The sequence below is a fragment of the Anopheles merus genome, chromosome 3L (genome assembly GCF_017562075.2).
Source record: "Anopheles merus strain MAF chromosome 3L, AmerM5.1, whole genome shotgun sequence".
Lineage (NCBI taxonomy): Eukaryota > Metazoa > Arthropoda > Insecta > Diptera > Culicidae > Anopheles > Anopheles merus.
The window spans coordinates 4531110-4557567 of NC_054085.1; the positions used below are offsets into that span (position 1 = coordinate 4531110).

The 26458-nt window shown below is 46.0% G+C and overlaps 3 protein-coding genes across 5 annotated transcripts; 2 read left to right on the top strand and 1 right to left on the bottom strand.

The window, feature by feature from the left end:
• Nucleotides 1-383: 383 nt before the first annotated feature.
• On the top strand, nt 384-18896 carry LOC121600495 (dmX-like protein 2). 3 transcript variants are annotated; one of them, XM_041929141.1, is made up of 18 exons: nt 384-680; nt 1902-2119; nt 2215-2360; nt 2435-2638; nt 2714-7089; nt 7804-7890; nt 8968-9093; nt 9161-12788; nt 12861-12977; nt 13078-13642; nt 13722-13821; nt 14613-14696; nt 15276-15545; nt 15621-15690; nt 15763-15837; nt 15916-16049; nt 16127-16210; nt 16327-18896. In XM_041929141.1, exons 1-18 carry the CDS (start codon nt 594-596, stop codon nt 16525-16527), a joined length of 10572 nt encoding a protein of 3523 aa, XP_041785075.1. In that variant the 5' UTR covers nt 384-593; the 3' UTR covers nt 16528-18896. The 3 variants fall into 3 exon arrangements, with proteins under 3 accessions (XP_041785075.1, XP_041785077.1, XP_041785078.1); XM_041929143.1 differs by lacking the exon at nt 14613-14696; XM_041929144.1 differs by lacking the exon at nt 7804-7890.
• A 507-nt stretch (nt 18897-19403) lies between these two features.
• On the bottom strand, nt 19404-23234 carry LOC121599689 (RNA cytidine acetyltransferase-like). The gene is made up of 6 exons (XM_041927707.1): nt 22938-23234; nt 21760-22858; nt 21172-21693; nt 20487-21006; nt 19857-20412; nt 19404-19783 (listed from the first exon to the last, which is right to left on the bottom strand). Exons 1-6 carry the CDS (start codon nt 23138-23140, stop codon nt 19657-19659), a joined length of 3027 nt encoding a protein of 1008 aa, XP_041783641.1. The 5' UTR covers nt 23141-23234; the 3' UTR covers nt 19404-19656.
• A 35-nt stretch (nt 23235-23269) lies between these two features.
• LOC121599690 (asparagine synthetase domain-containing protein CG17486-like) lies at nt 23270-25540 on the top strand. The gene is made up of 6 exons (XM_041927708.1): nt 23270-23467; nt 23530-23941; nt 24013-24218; nt 24285-24712; nt 24786-24966; nt 25026-25540. Exons 1-6 carry the CDS (start codon nt 23270-23272, stop codon nt 25497-25499), a joined length of 1899 nt encoding a protein of 632 aa, XP_041783642.1. The 3' UTR covers nt 25500-25540.
• Nucleotides 25541-26458: the final 918 nt, after the last annotated feature.

Consider the following 26458-nt stretch of genomic DNA (forward strand, 5'->3'; position numbering starts at 1 on the left):
TTGTGTAAGTCAGCGGTAATCGCTACTGCGGGCGTGCGGGCGTGCGTGCGGAAAAATCAAAATTGTTTGATTCTGACGCATGCGGTTGCGGGCTGTCACCCGCTGCGGGTGTCAAATTCCATACATTTTCAGAAAACGCACGCACGCCCGCATCAGCGATTACCGCTGCCTAACCGTTGAACCAAATCTAATCCATAATCTTGATCCATCCATCCATCCTTAACACTTCTCTTTAACTGAGTTTCGAGTTTTAACCTATCGAAAACTACAAATAAAATGTTGGTGCTCCTACCAAAATCTACCAAAATAATCTGGCCACACTGTACACTTCGCCGTCTAGCACGTTTATAGCCGCGCGCAATGGATTCAGTTCTTTATCACTTTTCCCCTAGGCAAAAACGCAAACCCACGGCAAGGAAAGAACACCAACACTCGGGGTGTTAGTGGTGTAGTGTGAAAAATCAACCTTTGCTATCCGTTGCGTTCTGCTCCGAAATAAAAACCGTGATCCGTAATGCAAAGCATGCCCGTGCGGGTGGTGATCAGTCGTTAAACTATGTACACAGTCGTTATAAAACCAACCAAAGAAGAAAATGAATTGCCATCAGATTCTCAGTGGTGCCTGTAATGCAGGCGATCGTTGTTTTGCTGTCGGATCCGTCGAGGGTGTTCCTTTCACAGTACGTCCATATTCCGATTTGTTCGATTTAGAATTAGAGGGCGACAAACTAAACGGGGGTCTTCGAAATACCCCGTGATCGGGGTGATTGATGGTGATTCACGGTCATTCACGAAGGACTCTGCTAGAAACAACCCTTCCCCCTCCCCCTCTCCTGACCTTTCTACCCATTTCTATGCCCCTGCCCCTGTGATATGGTGGAAGTGGTCGGTGGAACGATTTACATGTTGGCAACCAGACGAGATTGTGTAAATAAGTGGGCTGGTGCAATTTCAAATAAGGGATCAAAAATCAAATACGAAATTCCTTATCGTAAGGCGACACAGTTATGTGAAGAACAAGAGGGTTTCTCGCGGCGAATGTGAAGTGTTCCCACTCTACACCACAGGTGCAGTAATGCGGTGAAAATCAATAAATGCCCAAAGGGCGAAAAAAAAACTAAAATTTAGCAGGGTCATGTTGCAACTGTGTACATCTATTACGTACGTTGATCCATTGCCAAAAAGCTGCCCACATTCGGGCAGGAATAGTGAAATAATCGAAAAATGGAAAAACGGTGACGTTTGATAGTCACTTGACTGATAATTTTTCACTCTCTCGTTTGTGAACGCTCTCCCAATATTCTCATCGATATACGCACGCACACGCGCACATTTCTCATGTGCGACCACTTACGCGAAACAACAACCGCACATCACAGTGGTGTTGTTTCCTGCAGTCGGAGAGGAGAAACGCAGACGGTGCAATTATCTCCATATGATATCAATCTTTTGATTACGGTGGATATTAGGGGAGTTTTCGATTGTGCAAACGTAGCATTATTACAAACGTCTTAAACGAGTTACGCTTCGAAGAGGGGTTTTACCATTTTTTGGTTGCTCAAATTGATTGAAATTTGCACGTGAATATCATTATTTTGTTGATATCGCGCGATATGCTTGCATGTAGAACTAGATTCGCGCAATGATAAGACAAAGGTAGGACGAACTGCTCCACAGGTCATGTGCGGACGCGAGACCATGGCCTACTGCTTGTGTTGTTTGTTCATTCAGTTATCAACCATTCTGCGTGGCTATTTGTTTTGTCACTTTGAGCAGAAGGAAATGAAAAAAAATCCACCAAGACAACATGAAAATTTCACATTTTCATTACGGACTGGCGACTTGACTCAGCTGCATGCCGTATTATTTACACATAGTTTTTTGTTATGGCATACTTTTAGGCATACGCGGCAGGATGTAATATTGTGGTGCTAGCGAGCAACTTCGAGCGAGTGCAGATCATTCCCGGTGCGGTGCACAACTACATTCGCATCTCGGCATTAGATGCCAGCACCGATACGGGAAAGATAGCGGCCGCGTACGAGGACAAGGTATGCATCTTCGAACCAACGCCTCTAATCCACACGGAAAGGGCGTCAACGCACGGATTGGAGTACAAGTAAGCACACTGTCAGAGAGCCCTTTTGGGAGGGTTGTCGCACTGAAGAAATGCGTATGGCTTATATCATTCATCTTGTGAATGTTATTTTTTAGATGGGTGCAAACCGGAAGCTTGCAGGCAGCGTCCCATATTAGTTCGCTTTCGTGGAATCTCGAGGGAACGCGTCTGTTGACGGGAGGGACCGTATTGCAGCTGTGGCACGAACGCCTATCCAAGCAGGATGATGACGAGCCGGGCTGTATGTTAACCGGAAAGGCGCTAATCCTGTGTAGTTGCTAATTTGCGCCGGTTTTTGTGTGCTCTTCCTTTCAGCGGTTAAATTCGAAATCGGAGGAGAGCGTGATCCCAAAACGCCTACCGGTGAGGAGGAAGCCGATAGCAGCTCGTGGGATTGTGTTTGGAAATGTCACACCGCAACGCCGGTCCATCATATGGCGTTCAGCCCGGATGGTACGCTGTTCGCTACTTCCGGCAAAAGCGATCGCTTGGTGAAGGTGTGGTACGAGAACAAATACAGTACGTATTGGATGGTCCATTTTCTCAACGGTTTGTCCAATTAAACACGAACGAACATTTTATCTTTTATTCTAGCCTTGTTTCCCAACAAAAGCTTCGACCAGTCACAGTCCCAAAGCTTTGCGGGTGCACCGGAAATTAGCTATGGGTTTGTGTACGTCGCGCATCCGCGTGCCGTTACGCACCTGTCGTGGCGCAAGACGAGCAAGTACATGCCGAAAGGCTCGGTGTCGAACATGTTGGTCACGTCGTGTCTGGATAATATCTGCAGAATCTGGGTAGAGACGGTGCTGCCGGAGGATGGGCTGGTGAACATGAACCAGTTTGATCCGCTGGCATCGCAAAACCCAAAGTTCCGCACTCATCGGCACAAGCATCGGTTCATGCAACGGTTGAAGCACATGAAAACATGCTTCCACATACGCCGCCATGCGAAACACAGCACCGGTGGACCGAACGGTCTGAACGGGATGGGACCGGGCTTTGGTGGACCGGGAGCTAGCTCTGGGTTCGGCAATGCGCCGATCCCGACGCTACCCTCGACGTACAGTGTGCACGACTTCCATTCGTACGGCTACCATGGAACGGGCATGAGATCCGGGCTGCACTTTCACCTAGCCGCGTCGATAAACGCCGAAACGGACATACCGCTGGTGCCGTCGATGCACACAACCGACCCTTCCACGCAGCCCAACTTCATACTGCACTGGCTGAACAACAAGGAGATGCACTTTACGCTGCAAGCGGAAGGGATCCTACAGGAGATGACGCGCAAGGTGATCGAGAAGGAGGAGATGCAAAATGCCTCCGGAAGCAATAGTGAGGGTGGGGGAGGAGTCGGCGCGAACGACCCCGGTGGAAGTCTGCTGATGGAGGACGGTTCCATTACCGATCACCACCGAAAGGGGCAGCTTAGAAGCGCACTGTCCCAGGAGGAGAGTAACAGTAGCGAGGAACATCCACCAATGCATTCGCAGCATCGTTCGCATTCGATCGGAGCGGGCTCACATGTCGGGCTGCCCAGCCATCATTCGCTTTCGAACACCACGTCCATCAATTCGCTAGCGAACGATGGTAATCTGCACGTAACAGATTCGCTGGATATGAAGATCGATTGCTTGCTCCGTGACTGGCAGCACAGCCCGGATCTGCTGTTCTCGATTCATCCGATCGACGGCAGCTACTTGATTTGGGTGGTGGAGTGGCTGGACGAGTATCATCCGGGTTCGTACCGCCAGGCGCAGGTTTCCTTTTCCACGCGCATCCCGTCGGCTTTCCCGCTGGGAGACGCAATGTCGATGTCCACGACGGTTGCCCTTTACAATACCGGCGGCAATTTGGGCTTCCGAGATATGATCATGCGCGGGCCGAAATCGTCATGCGGTGCAGGGGGGCTGAGCAATGCCGGACAGCTGGATGTTGTTAGCGATGTGGTTACGTCGCTTCCGAGCGTGATGGAGGAAAATGAGGCCAACGAAGATGATAATGCCGAGCAGGCCAGCAATGCGGAGACGGAAGATCGCGGAGGCGAGGAGACTGGTGACCACCACGCTTCCAAAAAGGACCACACTGGGGCGGACGGTGCAGCACTCGAGCAGGCCGATATTTTAACCGCTCCACCATCGCCCACCATATCGATGGTCACAAAGCATTCGAACGGAACGCTCAACCTGTGGCAGCTGACTTTTGCCGATCGAAGCAAGTTTTCGCAGGTGCTCAGTATTGGCCACGCCTCGCGTGCCTCCGGTCACCGGTTCCGGGTGAATGACATCACTTGCCATCCAGTGCTGCCGCTATTGCTGACGACGTCGCACCACAACATACCGGAAATACCGACGGGCGAGCCGGCGCAGCCCGGAAGCGGCACGGGCAACCGTTCCGCGGGAATGCATCGCTCCAAGGATGTGTGCGCCCCGTCTGGATTCTGCTCTGAATTGATACTGTGGCGCGTAGATGCCGTTGGACCACTGTCGCAGTCGGGTGGGGTGAGCGAACTCGCGCGCATCAATTCGCCGGAAATATCTGCGTTCAGTAACGTCGCCTGGATACCGACCCTGCTTCCGAGCACAACGCTCGGCAATCTGAGCAACTCACCGTCAGCCTGCTTTGTGGCCAGCGACGGGGAGTGCTTGCGGGTGTATCAAGCCGTGATCGATGCCCGCACGCTGCTGGCCGAGATATCGAGCTCCGAACGACGCTGCCGTAGGATGGACTCGCTGATGTCGCTCTCAACCGAGTCTTCGGAGAATGCTGGAATGTTGCCTCCCATATTGCACGACAAAATAAAGATCGTTTCGCAGCAATCAACCGCCCGGCCCGGGTGCATCATACAGCTGGATGCGATCGACGATGCGACCCATGATTGGCAGAACACACAGTTTTTGCACGTGTTTCAGGAGCAGCTAATCACGGGAGAGCGCACGGAATCGATGGATCCGTTTGCTGGCGCGAACACCACACATCCAGCTGGATCGAGCATCGATGCGGATGGGCTAAACCCGGACCTAAAGCCTACCATTGGATTGATGGACGGTGGTATGGGGGCGATGGTGGATCTGCAGCGCAACGCCCAGTTCGAGCAGCCGTTCTATCTCGTGGTGCTGGAGCGTACACAGAACGGCACTACGCTGCACATGTGGCGCATCGTAATTGCCTCACAGCCGGCAGCGGCCGATGAAATGAGCAGCAGCATGATGTACGTGCCGGACAGTAACCTTGTGCAGGATTTGGACGATCCGGAGAATCTTCACCGGCCTTCGGTAGTGCCGGACGATTTGCCCAAGAGTGCTGGCCATCATCGGGCACCGCTCGATCATGCCTCGCACGTTAACATTTCCACAACGAAAGTTTGCACCCAGGAGCTACCACTACCGGACGGCGTCGATGTCATCCATGCTGCACCGGCCGCCGGTCATCTGAGCTCGTCCTCGATTTATCCAGCCTGTTTTGCGCCGTACATAATCGTTACCGCGTGCTCCGATTCGACGGTGCGCTTTTGGAAGTGTAAAAGCACAACGCGCAAGGAGGGCGTCAAAGGTGCCGGTGAGAGTGAGAGCAGCCAGGTGCCCCATTACGAGTGGTGTGAGTGGGAAATGATCCGCAAAGATCAGGAATCTACGATCGATGTGAACGGGCAGCTGCTGCACATAAGTGCGGCTTACTCCGGGCGAATTGCTTGCGCGTACAAGTACGGCAAATCGTTTACGCGACCCACGAAGAGCAGCGATCCGGAGACGCGCTTCGTCAACCTGAGTGTGGCCATCTACGAGTGCGAGTCAACGGGTGGCAGCGAGTGGGTGCTTGAAGATACTATACACCTGAAAAATATTCATCTGCCTCGCATTCAGGTGGACCATAACTTGGATTTAAGCTACCTGTACGACACGCGCACACTGCAGAAAAAGCAACGCCTCAATCAGGTACTGCACACCCTCTCCCATGACGATGCCAGGTCGCCGCGGTCGGTGAATGGCGACGTTACGCCGGAGGCACTGGCGAAACCGGGCACGGGTCTGCTGGCCGTACCAAGCTTCAGCACGCTGCAGTCGCTGCGGAAAAGCATCACCGAGCACGGTAATACGTGCCCGATCACCCAAAAGCATCTCGTGCAGCTGGACTGGGTTTCCAAGGAGGATGGATCGCACATTCTTACCGTTGCCGTTGGCAGCAAAATCCTACTCTTCACCCCCGTTAGCAGCGATCTGGCGCAGTCGAACATGAAAGCGATGAAGGAATCGCAATCGACGAACCGGCCGCTACTACGCAAGGCTAGCTCGTTGGCGCAACCACATTTCAACGACGAAATTCGCTGGATGAAGCTACGCCAGATCGAGCTCACGACGGCCGACGGTCTGCCCCCCCTACCGATGCAGATCTCCTGGGTGCGGGACGGAATCTTCGTCGCCGGGATGGACTCCGAGATGCATGTGTACTCGCAGTGGAAGCCGCAGAGCAACAGCCTGTACAACGTGAACCCGCAGCTCGACATTGACGACATGTACGATACGCGCAACCTAAAGGATGAGGACCTTCGCTCGATGGCGCAGGACAGCACCCAGCGCCGGCTGGCAAACGTGTCCTCGATGCCGGTTCTGTCTCGCGTCAGCTCCATCAATCTTAACCAGATGCTATCGTCGGCAGATACGAAGAAGAAGAAAACACTTGCTGCGGCTAGCACTGGGCAGATAGGTGCGGTGGCGGCCGCTGCAGCTGCGGCCGATCAGCAGCAGCAACCTGGCCATCACGATTACATGACCGACTATGGGCTGTTCGAGGCTTCGCGCATTGCCTGCCCGGTACTGCCACAGTACCATCCGAAACAGTTGATGGAGCTGCTGAACTCGGGCAAAATACGTTGGGTTAAAGCGATCCTAGCCCATCTTGTTCGTTGCATCAGCGGTTCCTATACGGTGCGCGGATGCGGAGGAGACGAGGAAAGTCTCAACCGACAGGTATGCTTGGCTGGTGGACAGCTCAACCGTTTGACCTTTCCCCAGTTCCCCCTTTCCCGCTCCATCTGCATCACTTCCAAATGCATTGGTTCTATCGCATTATGGCGCTTCTAGAAAAGTGCAATCATTTTCATAGCACGTCTCCTGACGAGTGGAGTGTGCACAGGATCATAATTGACACCCACCGACGGAACAGTGTGTGTGTGTATACGTGCGTGCGTGTTTATGTATAAGTGTTCGTGTATGTCGCTAATATTTACCTTGTGTTGCTAATCTTTTAGTGCAACTGTTGTCATCCTTAGTTTGCTCGATTCAGACGCTTACGATAGTGACGAAAGTAGCAGCTGGAATGCATTGAAAGCATCGTTGAATCGTTAGCCCAACTATCTGGTGATTGATCAAGCAGCAGCAGCAGCACCATTACTTCTCACTAGCATGATTGATCGGTCGATCGATTGTTCACCCATTTGGGCATAGCGGTTCTTGCGCTAAATTGTTCCGACCATTCTGCATTACTTAGCCATAGCGGATCGACAAGCACAGCACAAGTTCATCTCATCAAAACTTTCCATTTTATTTTCCTTTCCGGCACACTTTTCCACATGCAAATGATGCCATCGCACGGACCTTGCGCTTCTCCTATCTTTTACTCTCTATCACTTTTCACATGTTTCCATTATCTTTTCTTTATTTGTTTTATATGTGTGTTTCCAGCGTGGTTGGTCTAGAACTCGCACTCTTTCCATTAGCTGCCCGGCAGGCACCGTTAGTCCTCTTGAACCAAGAGGATCGACGACACAGGTGCGGTTTTTCATAATTTTAACACTTTCTCTCACTTTTCTACATTTTCGGCTGCTCAGACTCAATATATACATTCATCTTCTATATGTCAAATGGGTTTGGTTTACTTACTTTGAAGCTTTTGATATCTCTCTCCTTTTCTTGCTACCCTTGTGTTATTGTATCGAATGATGCTCAACTACTCGTTGTTGAAAATGAATATTATTTTTCCCGACTTGATGTACCCCTTAGTGTTTGAAAGATGTATGTGAATTGTTGAGTTCCAAAAAAGGGGGAAAAATCTTTCGGGGATTCTTGTCATTTTTCGAGTTTATTTCTCCAATGGTGTACCTCCTTTACATTTTAACGAAGAACAGTAACATGCACAGCTTTATACAAAATCAATTAATTAAAGAATCTCTGGTTCTTCAGCAAAATGTATTTTTTTAGAAACCCCTACACGTTTTTTGTCTTTATTCCCGTTATCTTTGCTATTTTAAAGAAGAAAAGAAAACATTTTGTGATTATATCTTGTTCTTATCTTTGTTGTAAAAGTAACATATTGTTTTGGTGGGCACCATTTCCCTGTGCTAAATTGTTTTATCACACAGTGTTAACATAAACGAAAACATTTGCAAAACAAATCATCATTCTATCTATCACATTTGGGTATTAATCTTTTCTAACTCTATGGAATTGTGTTTCTTGTGTCTGTGAGTCTTATATCATTTTTCTTTGGATTGGTAGCATTAGAACAGTTAGCAATTTTTTGCAACAGGTAGTTGATACTTATCTCTTCGTATTTTGTATGAAAACCTAAACTATCCGAGTTAAGTTTAGATATCATTTGCCATCAATTTACCACTTCTCTGTAGTAAAGGAATAGTTAATCAAAGATGCAACGTGTTATGTATCCTATCCACAAAACTTGTTGAAGAATGTGATAGCTCAGTTGTTGTAGATGCTATGTTGGTTACAGCAGCACGATATAAGTTTATATATTGATTTAAAGCCTCAATGAATGCAAAGTTGTAGAAAGCGCTGTATTATTATCTCATAACATACTTACTACAAATGTGTTGTACCGCACCGAATCAGATTCCAGAGGAGCTAACGCTAGACTATGCGGAAATTACATCCATTCCTCCATTGCCCTTGTGGACTCTGCTGGCAGCAGACAAAGAATCGACCAGTAGCAATTTGCAGCAAAATGACGAAGTGAAGGTAAGCTCTAGCGTCAAAAAATATGTTGCGAAACTGTCTAACCCGATGCATGGTTTCCAATTTGTAGGATTACAATGAACTGTTCGAAAGCAACACGGCGGACGAATCGCTTGATGATTTGCTGGACGATGAAAGTGGCGGTGGTGAGACGAATCGCCACATGGATCGACGTTCCTCGCTGCCCGAAAAGCACTTCCTTTCCCATTTCGGTCCCCGCCAAGGGCAGCTGCTTTCACGATTGCTGACCCACACCCATCTGCCCGGACTGTCGTCGCTCGATCAGATGCATCTGCTCGCGCTGGCAGATACAGTATCTACGTGCAACATTGACTTTGCGGAGCGGTTTGCGATCGATGCTGCCAAAACGGCGATCGCGAAGGAAAATTTGACCGGCGTGCCGAACACGGAGAACATTTCGACCGATTCGCTGGACGACTGCGGGCTTCGATTTTTGCTTGCAATGAAACATTACAACTATTTGCTGCGATGTTTGCCGATTTCACAGCGCCATTCGTTCCAGAAGCAGGGCGTCGGGACGTCCAACATCGTTTGGGCATTCCACTCGGAGAGCGAGGAAGAGCTGCTGAATCTAATCCCATCGTACGTCAAAGGCCAACCGAAGTGGCACGTGCTGAAGGAGCTCGGCGTCGGATGGTGGCTGCGAAATAACAACCTGCTGCGCCAGTGCATCGAACGCCTGGCAAAGGCGTCCTTCCAGGCCAATCAGGATCCGCTCGATGCTGCCATCTACTATATGGCGATGAAAAAAAAATCAGTCGTATGGGGACTGTATCGTTCGAAAAGGGATGAAAAGATGACTGCGTTCTTTGCGAACAATTTCGCCGAGGATCGCTGGCGCAAGGCGGCATTGAAGAATGCATTCGCACTGCTAGGAAAGCAGCGATTCGAGCACGCTGTTGCGTTCTTCCTGTTGGCAAACTCGCTCAATGACGCGCTGGAAGTTTGCTTAACGAAGCTGGAAGATTTGCAGCTCGCCTTGGTGATTACGAGACTGTACGAAGGAGAGCACGATGCCACGCCGCCGAGCTTCAAGAAGCTACTGTACGAAGAGGTATTGGGATGCGACAAGAACGGTGAAAATCAGGACCTCAGCCGTGCGCATCCGGATCCATTCTTGCGCTCCATGGCACTTTGGATATTGAAGGACTACTCCGGTAGCTTGAGCACGTTGCTGGACAGCCAGATCGGTAGCATGCATCCCCTGTTCGACGACGAAAGTGCCGCTCTTGGCAGTGCCTCCCATCATGACGCCGGTCATTCGACAAACCCGAACGTGTTCAACTTTTACGTCTACTTGCGTACCCACCCACTGCTCATTAGGCAGCACATAGCCTCCTCGGCACAGGACAAGAAGAGAGCACAGGTCGTCATTGCAGGCTTCAGCTACGGCGATACTAGCACTGTGTCGGGCGGGTTAGCCACGGATAAGCAGATTCAGCTTGAGGACTCCATTACGCCCCTGGAACGGCAGCTTTACTTCACCACTGCCCACGCTCACTTCAAGGCAGGCTGCCCAGCCTTGGCACTGGAGGTGCTGAGCAAATTGCCGACCAAGGTGATTGAGCAGGAAACGAGCAATGTGCAAAGTCCCGCCAGCGGACTCGACGCAAAGGACCAGAGTACACTCATTGCAACAGGTACCTTAGACTGGAGTAACGAAACCAGTGGCAAAGAAACGGCCACATCGTTTGATTGGGGTGCCAGTACGGGTAACAGCACAGCCATGGACTGGGGAGCACCGGTGTCGACACAGCTCAATGGTGGTGAAGATGAGTTTAAGATCGTATGGGATGATGACGGTGCGGCTGCCGGCGATGACTGTGAGAGCAGTGATGACGATGGAGGCATACAGATAAAGAAAAAACCAGAACCGGACAGCCTGCCGCTCAATAAGAACACCGACACAGAGTTCGAAGATGGCGGTTCTGCCGGCGGTGGCAGTCTGGACATAATGGCACAGCAGCTCAAGTTTATCGCGTGTTTAAAGATACTAATGGAGGAGCTTTCAACACTTGCGACCGGCTTTGAGGTGGACGGTGGACAACTGCGGTACCAGCTGTACGTGTGGTTGGAGCGCGAGGTAGAAGCTTTGAAGCAGCTGTGTAACTACAGCACCGGCGACTCGGAAAATACCGCCATTGAAGACACAACGACGAACGCAGAAGCGGTGGATCGCGATACTCCCGTGCTGGCCAACAAATTCCAGCACGATAAACCAACCCTGCATGAGATCCTAATCCAGGAGAAGCAGGACTTCGAAGCAAAGGTGCAAAGGGCGGCGAGACGCAAACGCTGGCTGAAGGCTAACGAAACATTGTTGCGAACGTTGCTAAGCTACTGCTCACTGCACGGTGCTAGCGGTGGCGGTTTAGCTTCGGTTCGCATGGAGCTAGTGCTGCTGTTGCAAGAGCTGCAGCAGGAGAAAACGCAGCAACAGCTGCTGAGCCCGTTGCCATTCCCGACCACTCTGCCGCTGCTGAGTGCGTGCGTTGCCGGTAATAAAACAGTCATCGCAGATCCGCTGCGCTATCTCCAATCGCACACGCACGATATGCTACAAACGATGGTCAACATGCGTACACCACCGCACATGAACCGCGCGTACACGTTTCCGAGCGGTATCTTCGTCCTGCGTGATCTTGCCGTCGCGCTTTCCGCTTGCATCTACCAATCGCTGTGCGACTCGGACACGTTCAGTGTAAAGCAGTCGTCCTCGTCGATCGACGGTGGTAGCCAGGGTTGCCACAGTCCCGGCATGGAGACGATTGCGAAACTGAACGCAAGCTGCCAGAGCACGCACCTGATGGCAAACGCGGCCGCTCATCAGCGACGTCGCAAGTATTCGACCGATGAACCGCTGGCGGTGAGCACACCGCCCTCCAAATGGCCCGGCGTGACAAACCTGCGAGCGCTGTTGGCACGAGAGAAGGACGAAGATACACCGCGGCTGAACGTGCTGCTGTGCGAGTCGTTTGTGGCCGCTTATATGGCGCTGTTCGTGTACGCTCTGACCACGTGCGATTGTCACATCCTGTACCGTCTAGCCGGGCAGAACTTCTGCGACAGCTCCTGGTCGACACTGTTCGGCGGTGGCGTTAAGAAGCTGTTGCGCAAGGCTACCTCGCACGCGCAAACGGCCCAGACCGTTCAGGCGCAGATGCAGCAGGAAAGCATGGAGGGTTCTGCCGAGGCTGGAGCTAGTAGTGCGGAAGGTAGCGTCTGGGGTGCGGTAACATCGCTTACGAAGCATCGGGTGAAGCTAAATATGAAACTGCTGGGACCGTTCGCTGGACCCCAGGGTGCATCGAACATGAAGGAGGACAAACCCACGTATCGGGAGCAGTTCGTGTCACCGGAAATGTCTATGGTGTCGTACTTCCTTACGAAACCGATTCCCAAGGGACTGGGGGCGGACGAAGAGGAGTATGATTCGGCAGACTCGGCCGTATCGGATCTCGACGACGAAGACGAGGATGAGGATGTGTTCAACGATCCGCTAAACAACGACCCCAAAGCATCGCAAGTGTCGGCCGCCGTCCGGAAACACCGACTTGAAAATACCGAACATTCGAATCCGAACTCCTACTCGTGGTGCATTATGCGTTTCGCCTTAATACGCGTGGCGCAGAACCAACTGCAATCGTTCATTGCAATCGCCGGCATCGAAATGCAAGGTGGGTAGTTAGCTAATTCCAATCAGTGCTGCATTCGTATTACTCCATTCTCTTAATGTTGTTTCGTTCTAGAACTTCCTGTGAGCAGTCCGTTGGTACATGGCATATTGAGATCGTTGTCATCATGGCAAGATCTGCTAAAAGAGGAGCTAGAAAATCGGGGACCTGCTTCAGTTGATTACATTCCAGGTAATTTATGCGACAGTCAACGCTAGTTTTATGTTAAGCTAATTAGCTCATTCGGCTCAATGCGTTAATGTTGCTTAAATGTTGTGTATTGTATTTCCAGGCTGCTTCATTGAATCCGAAGCGAAGGGTCCAGCCATTCACAAGTATCGCTCGTTGCTGGAACGTTCCAACACGCCGTTCAGCCCTTGCTTAGCCGCATCAGCGCCCGCTAGACGGCTATGGAACTATTTAGTGCGCATTGAATCCGTACAAGAAATCTTTATACGGGCTGTGTTCGGCAAGAAGAAATCCTCCTCCAGTGCGTTCGACCCTGGAACCGGACTAGGATCCGCATCCGCTTCGGTCGTTGACTCCGGAACGCCCGTCGGTAATGAAAACAATGGAAGCTTGGCGCACCATCAGCAGCACAATCAAAACATTCCAGAACCGGTGCGAATCATACACAAAGACCAGGAGCAGATATCAGCCTTCTGTCTTAATATGGTAAATCCTGGCCTGCTCGCACTAGCCACTCCCAGAGAGGTGCAGGAAATGGATATATCGTTGCTGCTCGAGTCGCCCAACTGGATGGAGGATGAGTGTGAGATGGACATCATGAATTTGTCCAAGGACATCGAATCCCTCGCTTCGAGCAATTTTCTCGTCATACACACGTCAACGGATAAGTAAGTTTCAGATACCACCGGCATTATTGTGCACGACGTTTTACTTACGCTCAAACGCGCATTCCGTGTTACATTTTAGGCATCTGCTTAATCAAAACATAAGCAGCGCTCAAAACTATGGTGCACCTTCTAGTCCCCAACCTGGCATTGCTGGACAATCAGGCCGCGGAGCTTCAGTGGTATGTATTTACTAGTGGTAAAGCAATTAATTTTAAAGAAAACGTCAAATTTTCACTGTTACGCTGTGCAATCATTGTCGGTGAATAGTTTGTATGCGTATTATTCCATTCCGTATTCCAAATGCATTCATTTGGAAAATATAATCGAAACATGTACAAATCTTCATAATGTGTGCGTGTTGATGGACAGTTAATGCTTTCTGTTTTGCGTCGTACTTTAACCAAAGGCTCATCTTTGTATTTCATCTGATAATGTTTACGGATACGGCCAATTCTCACGAGTTAGGAAGATTATTATTAACTAAATAATTAACTATCCAAAAATGGTCTAAGCAAATGCATAGCGCTAAGTGATGTTATGTTATTGTTTTTAACAATAGATATTTCTATAATGCCAAATGGTAGATAGCCTGAAGACATATCTACTATTATTACTTCCGTTTCTTCCAGTGTATGTTATTGTCTGCTGCCATTTGTCTCTGAGATTATTTCTATTTGCTTTCATTATATGATGAAAAATATTTTCCCTTTAATTATGTAAAGCCCATGCCATAATGACCTTGTGTTTAAACCCAATATTGAACCATTCTCTCTCTCTCTCTCTTCTTCTTCATTCTGCTTGTAATGCATATACATGGATTTGTGCCGGTCACTCTTCTTGCCGTCATGTACCGAAATTTAATGCATAAACTATACGACGGTATTGCATGGCAAAAACATGTCCTTCCTCCGAATAATTCATCCTAATGTGCTAACATATAAACGTTGGAAAAATTATCATACGCGTGCAGATCAAAGGTGCTACATTCCCCGGTAGTCAGTGTCCACGGTTCTGCAAGTTGGTTATCGATCGTTCTAAACATTTATTGAAACCGGTACATTACTTTGTTGAATCGATTCATCATGTTTTTGTACTTAACCTTTTAATAATAGTTGAGCTCCTTCCTTAATGTTTAGTTTTGAAAATTATGAAATTCCCTTCAAATATCGGCTTGTCGGCTTTTGTACTTTGTTTGCTATTTGTTTCACGTTTGTTTATAATACTTGGCATAGATTAAATAGTATGTTGAACCGTGATATACGCTTCTGTTTGTGAAGAAAGCACTATTGAACATATATTTGTATCACAACGCATAAGGTTTTTTTTATTTATTTGATTTACGTTCACAATTGTAGATAGATATGAATGTATAGTTATTTTCGATAATGGATTTAATTTTTGCACTCATTATCAATGTTAATTTTGTTTTCAAAAAAATACCTTAATGTATGAATTCATTCATTAATGATCCGTCACATTTCAGCATTCTGTTTGGTAAAATGTTTAAACATACATTTGGTTGTTTCAATCTGTTTTGCTTTATTGTTGTGTATTATGCACGTATTAATTAATAATTAATAGCAATCGTACCGATCCCGCAAGATAATGGTATTGACTTTTTATCAACCTCAAGGTGCTGAAACATAAAGTGGATAACATAAAGCGGATGTGTGCCCATCCGCTAATGCCGCTGTACCTTACAGGCGGACAGGACGGTTCGGTGCAGATGTGGGAATGGGGTCATCAACAGGTCGTCTGTACGCCACGCTCTCCGGGAACGTTTGCAAAGGTCACACGCTGCCGGTTTTCGCAGCATGGTAATAAATTTGGCATCGCTGATGGTGATGGTAATCTTAGCCTCTGGCAAGTGGGCCTCGCAAGCCAAAACAATCGCCCGTTCTTCGTAAGTATAGCTTAGTGTTATGGTCAGCAAACTAATGTGCCTTAATAATATGTGTTTTCGCGTCAACTCTTTTAGACGTACCAATGCCATAACAAAGGAATCACAGATTTCGTATTTCTCGGATCATGCAGTCTAGTGGCAACAGGTAACTTTACATTTAGAAGCGAGTTGCGAACGGGTTTGTAATATCTTATTTGTTTTCCTCTTTTCAATGCAGCTGGGCATAGCTCCGAAAGCAAAAACGTAGCGATATGGGATACACTTTTACCACAAAAGAAGGCTTTGGTAGCGGGTAAGTGTAAAGATTTATGCAAGTCTTTGCTCCTCGATTTGTTTGCTAATCAGCTTGCTTTTTATCCTATCGTTGTAGCCTTTACGTGTCATGATCAGGGTGCTTCTAGTCTAGCGTATGCACCACAGCATCAGCTTCTTATTTCAGCCGGTAAAAAAGGTGATGTGAGCATTTTTGATGTTCGTCAACGTATTCTGAGACATCGGTTCCAGGTAAGCATAAAGCTAACTGCGAAAAATAATTACAAAACAGTTTTATAAACGCTTGGCATAATAATACCCTTTTGCAGGCCCACGAACATCCAATCAAATGCTTAGCGATTGATCCGAACGAAGAGCAGTTTGTAACCGGCTCGGCTGATGGTGATATTAAGGTGAGCAAGATTAATTTTACACCTCTGCAAGTGTTGATTATTGGGGTTTGATCTGCAAATAAAAAATGGATCCTTTATTTTTTTACCCAAATGCGCCACCATACTACACAAAAAAGGTTTGGGGCCTGTCAATACATACCCAGCTGTACAGTTTCATGGGCGAGCATGCTCGGAGCAGCTTTTTCAAGCACATCGGGCAAGGCGTTACTCAGCTGCAGATAGACCAAGGAGGCCGACTATTTTCCTGCGGTGCTGATGGTTCAATGAAAGTCCGGCAGCTACCTGATCGCGAATCGATCGTTCATTCGCTGTACTAAGAATGCTTAGACAAATTCGTTAATCGACACCACCACCACCACCACCATTCTGAAAGACCCACGCCGTAATGGCGCACGCATAACAAAAAGATTGCAAAGAAAAACAGGAATAGAAACGAAACAAACTTTAAGTAGACATGTTGTAGAAATCATTATTACAAGTATTAACGGAATGAAATAGAATGACAATGTTGAAGGTGGCAGGGGGGGGGGGGGAGGGAAGCAGAACTAGATGAAATGAATGTTTGTTTTGTGACCCGTTTGAACCAAAACCAATAATTTGGGCTGTTGACATGTATCAATGAGTAATCGCAAACCACCTCAGAGTAAAGATATAGGGCAGGATTATTTAATGTTGTTTTATTCCAAAAACTTTGAATATGATTTAGCTTCACATCATATTAAGATTCGTATAGTTTTGCTCATCGTTAAACATAACCAATTTGATGTACGTTGAGCATTGACGTTGTAAACCCCATCTCGCTTAGAAAGTATAAACCGGCAGGCGATGAACGATGAAGAATGTGACTGACATTAACGGGAGAGGAAGTGTGTTATTGATGGAAGAATACTATAGATCACATTCATACGACTCGTATAAAGTTTAAACCGCGTCCCTGCTAATTGAGCGAACGTATTCGTAACGATGTGAGAGTGAATCGGGGAGAAAAATGATGATTACTAGGAAGAAGATGAAGCATAATAGAACATAATAAATCTAGGAATGCAACACACCGCAGACAATACCCATATTGAGATGCTTAACGATAGGATAACGTCATACCAAAAATAAAACAAACAACAAAACAACAAAAAAACACGGATCCATATTAAATTAAATTAAACGGCAGTCCGCATACAATATAATCAAACAAATAGGGAAGGAGCTAAAAGAGCAGAATGCTTCGGAAATTCAAAGCGATGTAACTAATGTGTGTGTAGCAAAGTTAACTGAACTGAAGGCAGTAAGCAGTTAGGAATCCTTTTCGAGAGGAGACAAAACAAACACACACACATGGAACGTAACGTCACACGATCTTCGTGTGCTACTTAGATACGATTGTGTTGCTATTGCAAAGATGAGATAGAGCAATGAAATTGAATTATATATGAAATGCAAAGGGTGGTATGTTAACTGGTTAAGCTGAATACTTAGCACCGATAATCGACTAGTATTTAGCAATTAGTTGCGAATTCCTTCGAGTATTGTGTTAATGCTCATTATTCCTGCTGATTGGTTTTTATCGTTTTATTGTAAAATGCTTTCTTGTATATCTCCAGTTGCCTGCCGCCGCTGTTGTTTTCAATTCGGGAAAGTAATTGCTGTTTTAAAATAATTATTTTCTGTTTCAAAAATTCTTACAAACATATTTCTGCCGTTGAGCGAACGCTTTGATATTTCATTTATATAGTATAAGCTACAGCAATTCAACGATTCAAATGTTTCAATGGTCGTGTTAAAAACACATACGTGCGTTAACACTCAAACCAATAACTGTTTCAAACCGATGCTCCAATTGAACTTTAACAAACACAGGTTATATAATGCCGCAAGCAGTCGCGGAAGGTTTATTGTTAAACATACATACATACACACACACACACACACACTCTATTGTTACTCTTTATCTATCCTAAAACCAAACAAAAATTAAATGTAACACATGGAAAAGACAAAATTACAACACGGTCCGGCATCACAACCGGCAAAAGTTTCAATCGATACAACATAAAAAGGTGAAATAAAACAACATATACACGGTGCAATATACACGTAACTCGGATCCTAGTAATGTTTCTCTAAGCATAAATGTACGAAAGCAGAACATTTAGGAAATTTGTTTTACCGTTAAAATTATTCCGTCAGTAAACGCAAACAACGCCACATAACCGACCGACACACCAATATGATTGAATAGTATTGAGCAGATTATGCTAAATGATATTGTAAGATACATGATGAAACCGCGAGTTAGAAAGTTCTTGCGATCTTGCGTATTTCAGTTTTGTTTATATCTTTTACCTGTTTACAAACATTTTTTTTACAAACACGTTAAGCTCGTATGCTGCTCACGGGTTTTCCTTCTATTCCTGAGTTTCTTATAACCACGTGCAATCAATATAATCACTTTCTACTATTTTCATTTATTCCCTCTTCCCTAGAAGCAATGCTATATTGTAGAGACTAATGCTAATAATATAATCTTCTATGTTAGCCACATACGTAGTGCATGAAACATTTCATAAGATACCGTTATATTTTAGACTATGGGTTTCGTTTGTTTTGTTTTACAATATTGATTAATTGATTTGCCTTTGGATTTATTTATTTAATTTGTCAATAAATGTTATATTATGTGCAAGCTTAATTGAAATTGGTCTTTGTGTGTTATCTGAGCAGTGATGTACCAAATCGGGTATTTTCATCTTTGGGCGCATTTCCCACAAATAACACCCGCTAAGTAACGGGGTGTCAAGGGTATTTTATGTAGTAGTGCATTTAAAATGTACATTACAAACAAGTGAAATTAATGTTTAGCCAATTGAATGAATTATATGCATGTAATTTGTAAATTTAACAATGAATTTATTATACTCAACAAAGAACATTTCGTTTAATGCTTTCTTCCAAAAGATTAAGAAATAAACTTTGTCGTGCGAAATTATCACTGTCACATTTGCCGACTTTGTTGTACACGAAATAATGCTTGAACCGTTAAGTTTGTGTGTTTTCGATCACATAAAATAATTCACAATAAATCACAATAATAATTAAAATTAAAAAGCTTTTAATTTTAATTAATTAAATCAATTGTAAATTTGTTCGCTTTTTTAATATCTAACCTTTTGATAAATTCTATGCCTAAATTTATGCACACTTGCCTTTACTTTGCAAAAATATCCCGATTTTCTCAACAAAAAAATCACACAAATTCCAACAAATTAATAGAGAATAGATGATAGATGACTAAACGGTACATCACTGGTCGCAAGATTTTCTTATTCTATAGGTTAAATAATTTCGCATCTTTATTTAGCAACAAAAACAATTGTTAAAGTTTGTAACATGTGTTGATTTATTAAGCTTATTTAAACTTTATACCTTATAACTTTATCAAATCCCGGATATTAGCCCTTATTGTTGCGAAACTTTTGTTTCTTGCCGAACTTGGCTTTCTTCTTTTGAAATGCGGAAACATCGCCTGTTTCGGCACTCATCGAATCGTCGGCATTCTCGTTCAGCCGCTTTTCTCCACTGAAAACGTGTAAAAGAAGAACTCTCATCAGTGCTAGTCTGTTCAGATAATTTTCGTCACCCTTAATCTTACCTTTTAATAGACACTATCGTTGATTTGTTGCTCGATAGAACTTTGCTCCACTCTTCGTCCGTACCCTTGATGGCATACTGATCTAGGTTAAGCTTTTTCAGCTTAGCCAACTCTTTCTTTTGCTGCTTCTCCAGCGTTTTCACATCTTCCGCAAACTCATCGTCGAGGCTCTGCTTCAGTGGGACCAGATTTTCTCCCATGTTCAACTCGCTCGGTTTCGCCATACCACTCTCGATCGTGCTCTCCATCGTGCGCAGAATGTAATTGGTGAGCTTTTTGACGCAATCGTAAAACTTTGCCAGCACCTGATTGCTGGGCATATTTAACTCTTCCATCAGTTTATCGATCGTCTTATGCTGCAAGCCGCACCCGAGCAAAATTGCCTTGTGGAGCGTCTCGATATGTGCACCGCTCATCTTGCCTTGAAAGTACAGCGATGCCAGATCGGATGTCAGGTCCATGATGAGCTTGTACTCTACTTGATTGTTGATGTACATCTCCAGGCGCTGTACATCGTGCGGAAGAAACACCTCATCGATAGTCGTTTGCGTCAGCGCTGAAACACAAACCAACGGTTAACGGTGATTAGTAGTCGTAAACACTTAAGAAGCGCAATCATATTCAACTCACCTTTTCCTTCCATCTTTACTGCCTTATTCTCGAGCAGTGAAAGTGCTAAGCTGGTGGTAAATTTGTTAAAAGACTTGCCCAGCAGTTTCAACACACGCCGGCGGAAATCGAGGAAGTAGTCATTTAACCACTCATTCGTTTCGACCCGCTCAACGGTTGAGTTGATGGGACAGAGCATTATGCACGAATGTTCTCCGGTCAGTTCGTTTTCCTTTTGGCTAAGGTATACGGGAACAAACTTTTGGCTCTTCCAAAAACGCAACAGTTCGCCTGTCAAACCATAAGACGTACCGAGGTAGTCCAGCATCTCTGGCTTTCGTTCGGTCAGTGCTTTGAGCAGGGTCGGAATTTTCTTTCTCGGTGTTATGACCTCCTTCAGTAGATCAACCTCATCGTCATCGATCGTTTCGATACCATTGTCGTCCCCTCCTTGCTCATCACCCATACCATCTGACTCGATTGGAAATCTTCCCTCATAGTAATGCTTCAACTGATTCAGGGCACGCTTTCCATAGCCCATCTGTGAAAAGTGAAAAATCAAACATTACATCAATCGGTATTAATGTGCGACCAGTGTATAGCTTCAAAATTGAGAGAAAAACAAATTAATTGATCAGACATCTTCGCTTCCTGATTAGGCTGCTCTTTAAAGCGTTATGCTAATATAGACCAATAAGTCACTTACGCGTTGATAGTTGGGATGTGTCGCTATGCGTACGATTCGCGCCCCGGATAGCTTCGGGAACTCATGATCGCCAAACTGTTCCGTAATGTTCCACGGAATCAAATCGCCGGACGCTTTCATGCCGCGTACCAGCGAGTTGGCTAGCGTTGTGGAGGAAATTTCTCCCTCCAGGCACACCTGTATTACGACCAGAATTTCGGGCAGCTGATTTTTCTTCACGATCGGACCTAGCAAACAGAACAGATGATGGGCGGGTGCATCGCTCATCATCTGCAAATCGTTCGGGCTGTTTTTGTAGTGCGACGATACGCAGATGGAAACAATGCGCTGAAGGAACGTTTCCGCTGCTTTGTGGTAGGAAAACAGTGCATCTCTATCCACGTAGTACAGCTGACACTCGTCCGGCGGTGGACAACCGGAATTCATGTTCTGTACAATCGTTGCGTCGAGGCAGAGCAGCGATGTCAACCATGATTCTACGGGATCACCTGGGCTGTAACGGATTGATTCCTCCAGCTTGATCTGTGGGAGGAGAGACTACGGTAAACGAAACAAATCCCAACAGTAAACTCCTTCGTTTGTGCTTACCGGAAGTGGTGCATTCGTTTCCTTCTGCAGTTGCGACAGTAGCTTCAAGCTAAGCGAGCGTCCCGTTCCCTCGTACCCGTTGATGGTAGAAGCCATAAAGACCAGGTACGGTCCCAGCATTGCTCTTACCATTGGCAGCGGAATGGCTGCCGCTTCGTCGATGATCAGCAAATCGGCAGCATTCAGCAGATGCGCATCGGTCGGCGAAATGTATTGAATCGTTTGACGATTATTGCGCGTTATGTTGATGCGAATAATAGCCTTGTTAAAGTTAGGATTCGTCGAACGAATGATGGTATAATCCGTATGCTCCTGGTACTCCAGCACATCGAACCCTTTCAGTATGAACTCGAACAGAGTGATCAAATTTTCGGGCGATGGCGACGTTACGTACACGTTTACGTATCCGAACGCAATCGATCCGGCAATTGCAAGCCCCATGGCCGCCGATTTACCACGACCACGGCCGGCGGTCAGCGAGGTGGGCGGTTTCAGCTGCTTCTCTGCCAGCGCATCGATAAACTGTGCCACCGCCTTCGCCTGATCGTACGTTCGGCACAGGTTCACCAACGGTCCGGCTGGTGGCGCATCCGCCAGACTTTCCTTCAGCTCCGCCAGCTGTTCGCTCTGAACATTTTCGATCGATGCAACGTCAATCGGCTTCACGTCCGCGGTACGGGAGGACAGCGGCAGCACAGTTAAGTCGTCATTCACCAGCAAGCAGCGCGAACAGTCGGCCAGCGAGAGAATAAGCCGCTCGTTGAACCGACACGTCACGTTCTGGTGTGCCTCCGTCCGGTAGCGTTTGTGCACGTCCATGCTCATCGTGTACAGCTGTTTGAGAGAAGAAATCGTTTTCAGCAGCAAAATAATCAGCCCACCTCCCTCGACCGTTTCCACGGTCCGGGCCATCAGGTTGGGCGTCAGGGCTTCAAAATCTTGCAGCACGCACACGCCGTACGTTTTGCCGAGGATGGTATGCGTATCCTTGTAGTATCGGCCATGAATCGTCGTCGCCACCCGGAACGCATCGAACAGGTCCGATTCGTTGATATCAATCTTGCCGGACTGTATCTTTTTCGCTCGCTTCTTGCCATGGCTGAAAAGAAAGCACCGCAAAATGATTTATTTGATAAAAGCGTACGACACTCGAGTTTTGTGCGTAACTACAAACTTACTTCGAAATAGCTTCATCTTTATTTTTGTAGCACCACAGCACCGTCGGCCGTGCTTTAACCGATGCTTTGGTCAGGATGTCGTACAGTATCGGCACCTGATCACGCGCCTTGTTGCCCACAATGACAAACATCGTTCGATGGCCCAACTTTACACCATTCTCAATCATCACCCGGATACGGTTGTCAATCTTTTTCTTCACCATTTTAATGCGAAAAGTGCTTAAATTTTGCTACTTTTAATTCCCGACTTCCCGGTTTCACGTGGGACCTTGCTTCACAAACAAATGCGGTTTTCAATTTGACAGCTACAGGGTGGTCTGTACAACCATGCCATGCTTTACGTTTCGTCGACAATCCTTCCCAGCTGTCTGGTGGTTGTTGATCGATTCGACGAAATGCCGCGGCACGATGTTTGTAAACAGTTTGGAGCGGGCGGAACACGAATCACCTCGTTTTCTCGGGTTTTCACAATGTGCGGAATATTTTGCTACCTTTGTGCTAACAACAATACTTCAGACGGGGAACTGGCAGTAAGTGTTTTATATTTGAAATTAAAAAAGAACAAATTTTAAATGAGACTTTGTCATTACAGCTGGAAACGTGCAGGGACCGTCTCAAGAATCGTGGCCCCAATCACGATGCTATCCTGTGGTACGAATCAAGAGTGCTCTTTTATGGATCCGTGCTGTGGCACCAGGGCGTATCGTTATGTCCCCAGCCCATTGATACAGATGAAACGGTGCTCATCTTCAATGGCGACATTTTCCAGACCAGGGAAGATATGCAAGAGAGTGACACACGTTGGCTTCTCCACGGCATTGAACGATGTGCTGACGAAAACGCTGTTTTGAAACTGTTGGTCAGCTGGCGCGGTCCATTTAGTATAGTTTTTCTAAGAAAGCGCGAAAACCGAATTTATTTTGCGCGTGATGCGATCGGTCGAAACTCGTTGCTTCTTGGACTTGTTGCAGATAGTGGAGATATTTTTATCTCAAGCGTTGGAGGTAAGAATATTTTTAAATATATTTACTGCTACTATTTTACAATCACTATGAAATTGGTTCTGTTCACGCAGGACCTTTTGCTTCCAGCGTCGTGCACGAACTACCCCCAAATGGGCTTTACTTTATCGATTTGAAGCGAATGAATGAGCCCAGCTGCGTCACCCTGCTGCCATGGACAGACGACGATTGTACGCAGATAGAGCAGATGTTTGGTAATGCACTAACAATTCAATTAAAAAATGAGCTTGTAATCCCGCAACAACAAAGTACTGTACAGGTAAATTATGCATATGTAGTTTAATTAGTGTTACAGAATTTTAAAAAAATTAGCTTACACTTTTAGCAAAATTTCAATTTCCACCAACTGCTGACTGCTGCCGATGCATCACCGCCGGAAGAAGGCCCTTTCGAAACACTGTTAAAGTGCGCTGCTGTTAACAGTACGTGCAATCAACTACTTTCCATTCTGCGTAAATCAATCCAGGAGCGTATTACAAACACCACACCGTTTTGCAAGCTGTGCGTAGCAAGTCAATCGCCATGTGCGCATCCAAAGGTGGGAATTTTGTTTTCAGGTGGAATCGATTGCACGATCCTAGCACTGTTAGCGGATGAATTTGTACCCGAACCCGTTCCGATCGAGCTGTTGAATGTGGCCTTTGAAAAGGTGAACCGCGCAAATGTACAACGCTCACAAATTGATTGGAACGTGCCGGATAGATTGACCGGACTATCTACGCTAGAGGAACTGCAACGCATTAAACCCAATCGGTAATGCTAACTTAAAACTTAATAGCCTAATAATGTTGTTAATAATAAGTCATTTTTCCCATTCTTTTAAAAGAAAATGGAATTTTGTAGAGATAAACATCTCTCGGCACGAGTTAAATGAACAAAGGAAAACGATTTCTAATCTCGTGTTCCCGTTGCGAAATGTGTTGGATGAATCGTTGGGTGCTGCCCTTTGGTTTGCTTCAAAGGGTGTTGGAGTGAAAGGTGGCGAACCGTACACGAGCACTAGCCGGGTAAGATGATACTGAGCTATAAAATCAATTTTGATTCTTTACACACTATACTTTTACAGGTACTATTATTAGGCTCGGGTGCCGATGAACTATTCGGCGGATACACAAGACACAAAACAGCGTTCGATCGAACCCTTCGGCTGCATCAAGAGAAAGGTTTGACCGCACACATGGACGACGCTTTCCTTAAAGCTTACGAAGCGTTAGAGGAAGAGCTGAATTTGGACTGGCGGCGCTTGCCAAGCCGAAATTTGGCACGTGATGATAGGGTAATCAGCGACAATGGAGTCACACCCAGGACTCCGTATCTGCAGGAAGATTTCATCGCGTTGGTACGTTCCTTGAAAGCGTCCCAGCGCTGTTACCATCCCTTGGGACCGGGGATTGGGGACAAGCTCGTACTACGCTTATGTGCCTACAAACTTGGGCTAACGCAAGCAAGCGTGTTAAGAAAGCGTGCTTTACAATTCGGCTCCAGAATAGCCGATCGAAAGCAGAATGCAACGGATCGGTCTGCATACTTGGAAGACTAATGGAAAACAATGGAAATTATTTTATCATATTTGGGATTTTTTTTTTCAAATTCTAGACGATGGAAAAATATTCCGAAATTTCGATTAAAACGTCAAATCATCTTGACTGTAGTCCGGTGTCCCTTTGCCCTACATTGGTTTTACATCAATTTTGTTTACGTCATAATGGATAATTTATAATATTTTAAAATAATTATAATAATGTTGGCTGTTTTCAATTAACGCAAGCTATTTTCAAACCAAATCACAGTTATTTCTACATTCCACCGTACTGTGATTTTTGTGTTATTTATTCATAAACATAACTACCTGATATTTATCAGTTTTACATATTTACCGTTAATGTTGGTATCAGTTGATCAATCAGCAAAATTTTAAATAGGGGATCAGTTTATTATACCAATGTTGCAACACATGAAACTAAAGCATCCCGTAATATTCCATTCAAATGAATATATTGCAACTCTTCTTCTTCTCTGCTGTGGGAGGTTGTTACCCGGTTCGGTATGAGAATCCAGCTTCCTGGGCCTTCATCATACTAATCCGCGTATGGATTTTTTTTAATTTTTTTCCAACCTCAAACTTGCTTAGGACCGGCTACTTAGGCCATATATCATTTTTTCTTTGTAGTTTTATTTTTGATTTTTTTATATGTTGTGATTGAGGAAATGGAGCTTCCTGTTCCCCAGGTTCGACAGATTGAATGCCATAGACATTTCGATCTGATCAAGCTCAGTAGAAAAAAAACCGGATTATCTGATTTTTTTTTAGAAGGATATTCTGTTATTCTTTACAAAGTCTATAATTAACCTTAAGGTTTTTGTATCTTTTTTTCCTATGCTGCGATGAAATTTGGTTCATTAATTTTTTTATTGATATTTCTTTCTGCAGAGTATTTTAGGCATTTAAATACTCTGTGTTTTCCGGTGTCCGGTTCGTGGCATGTGTTGCATGTGCCG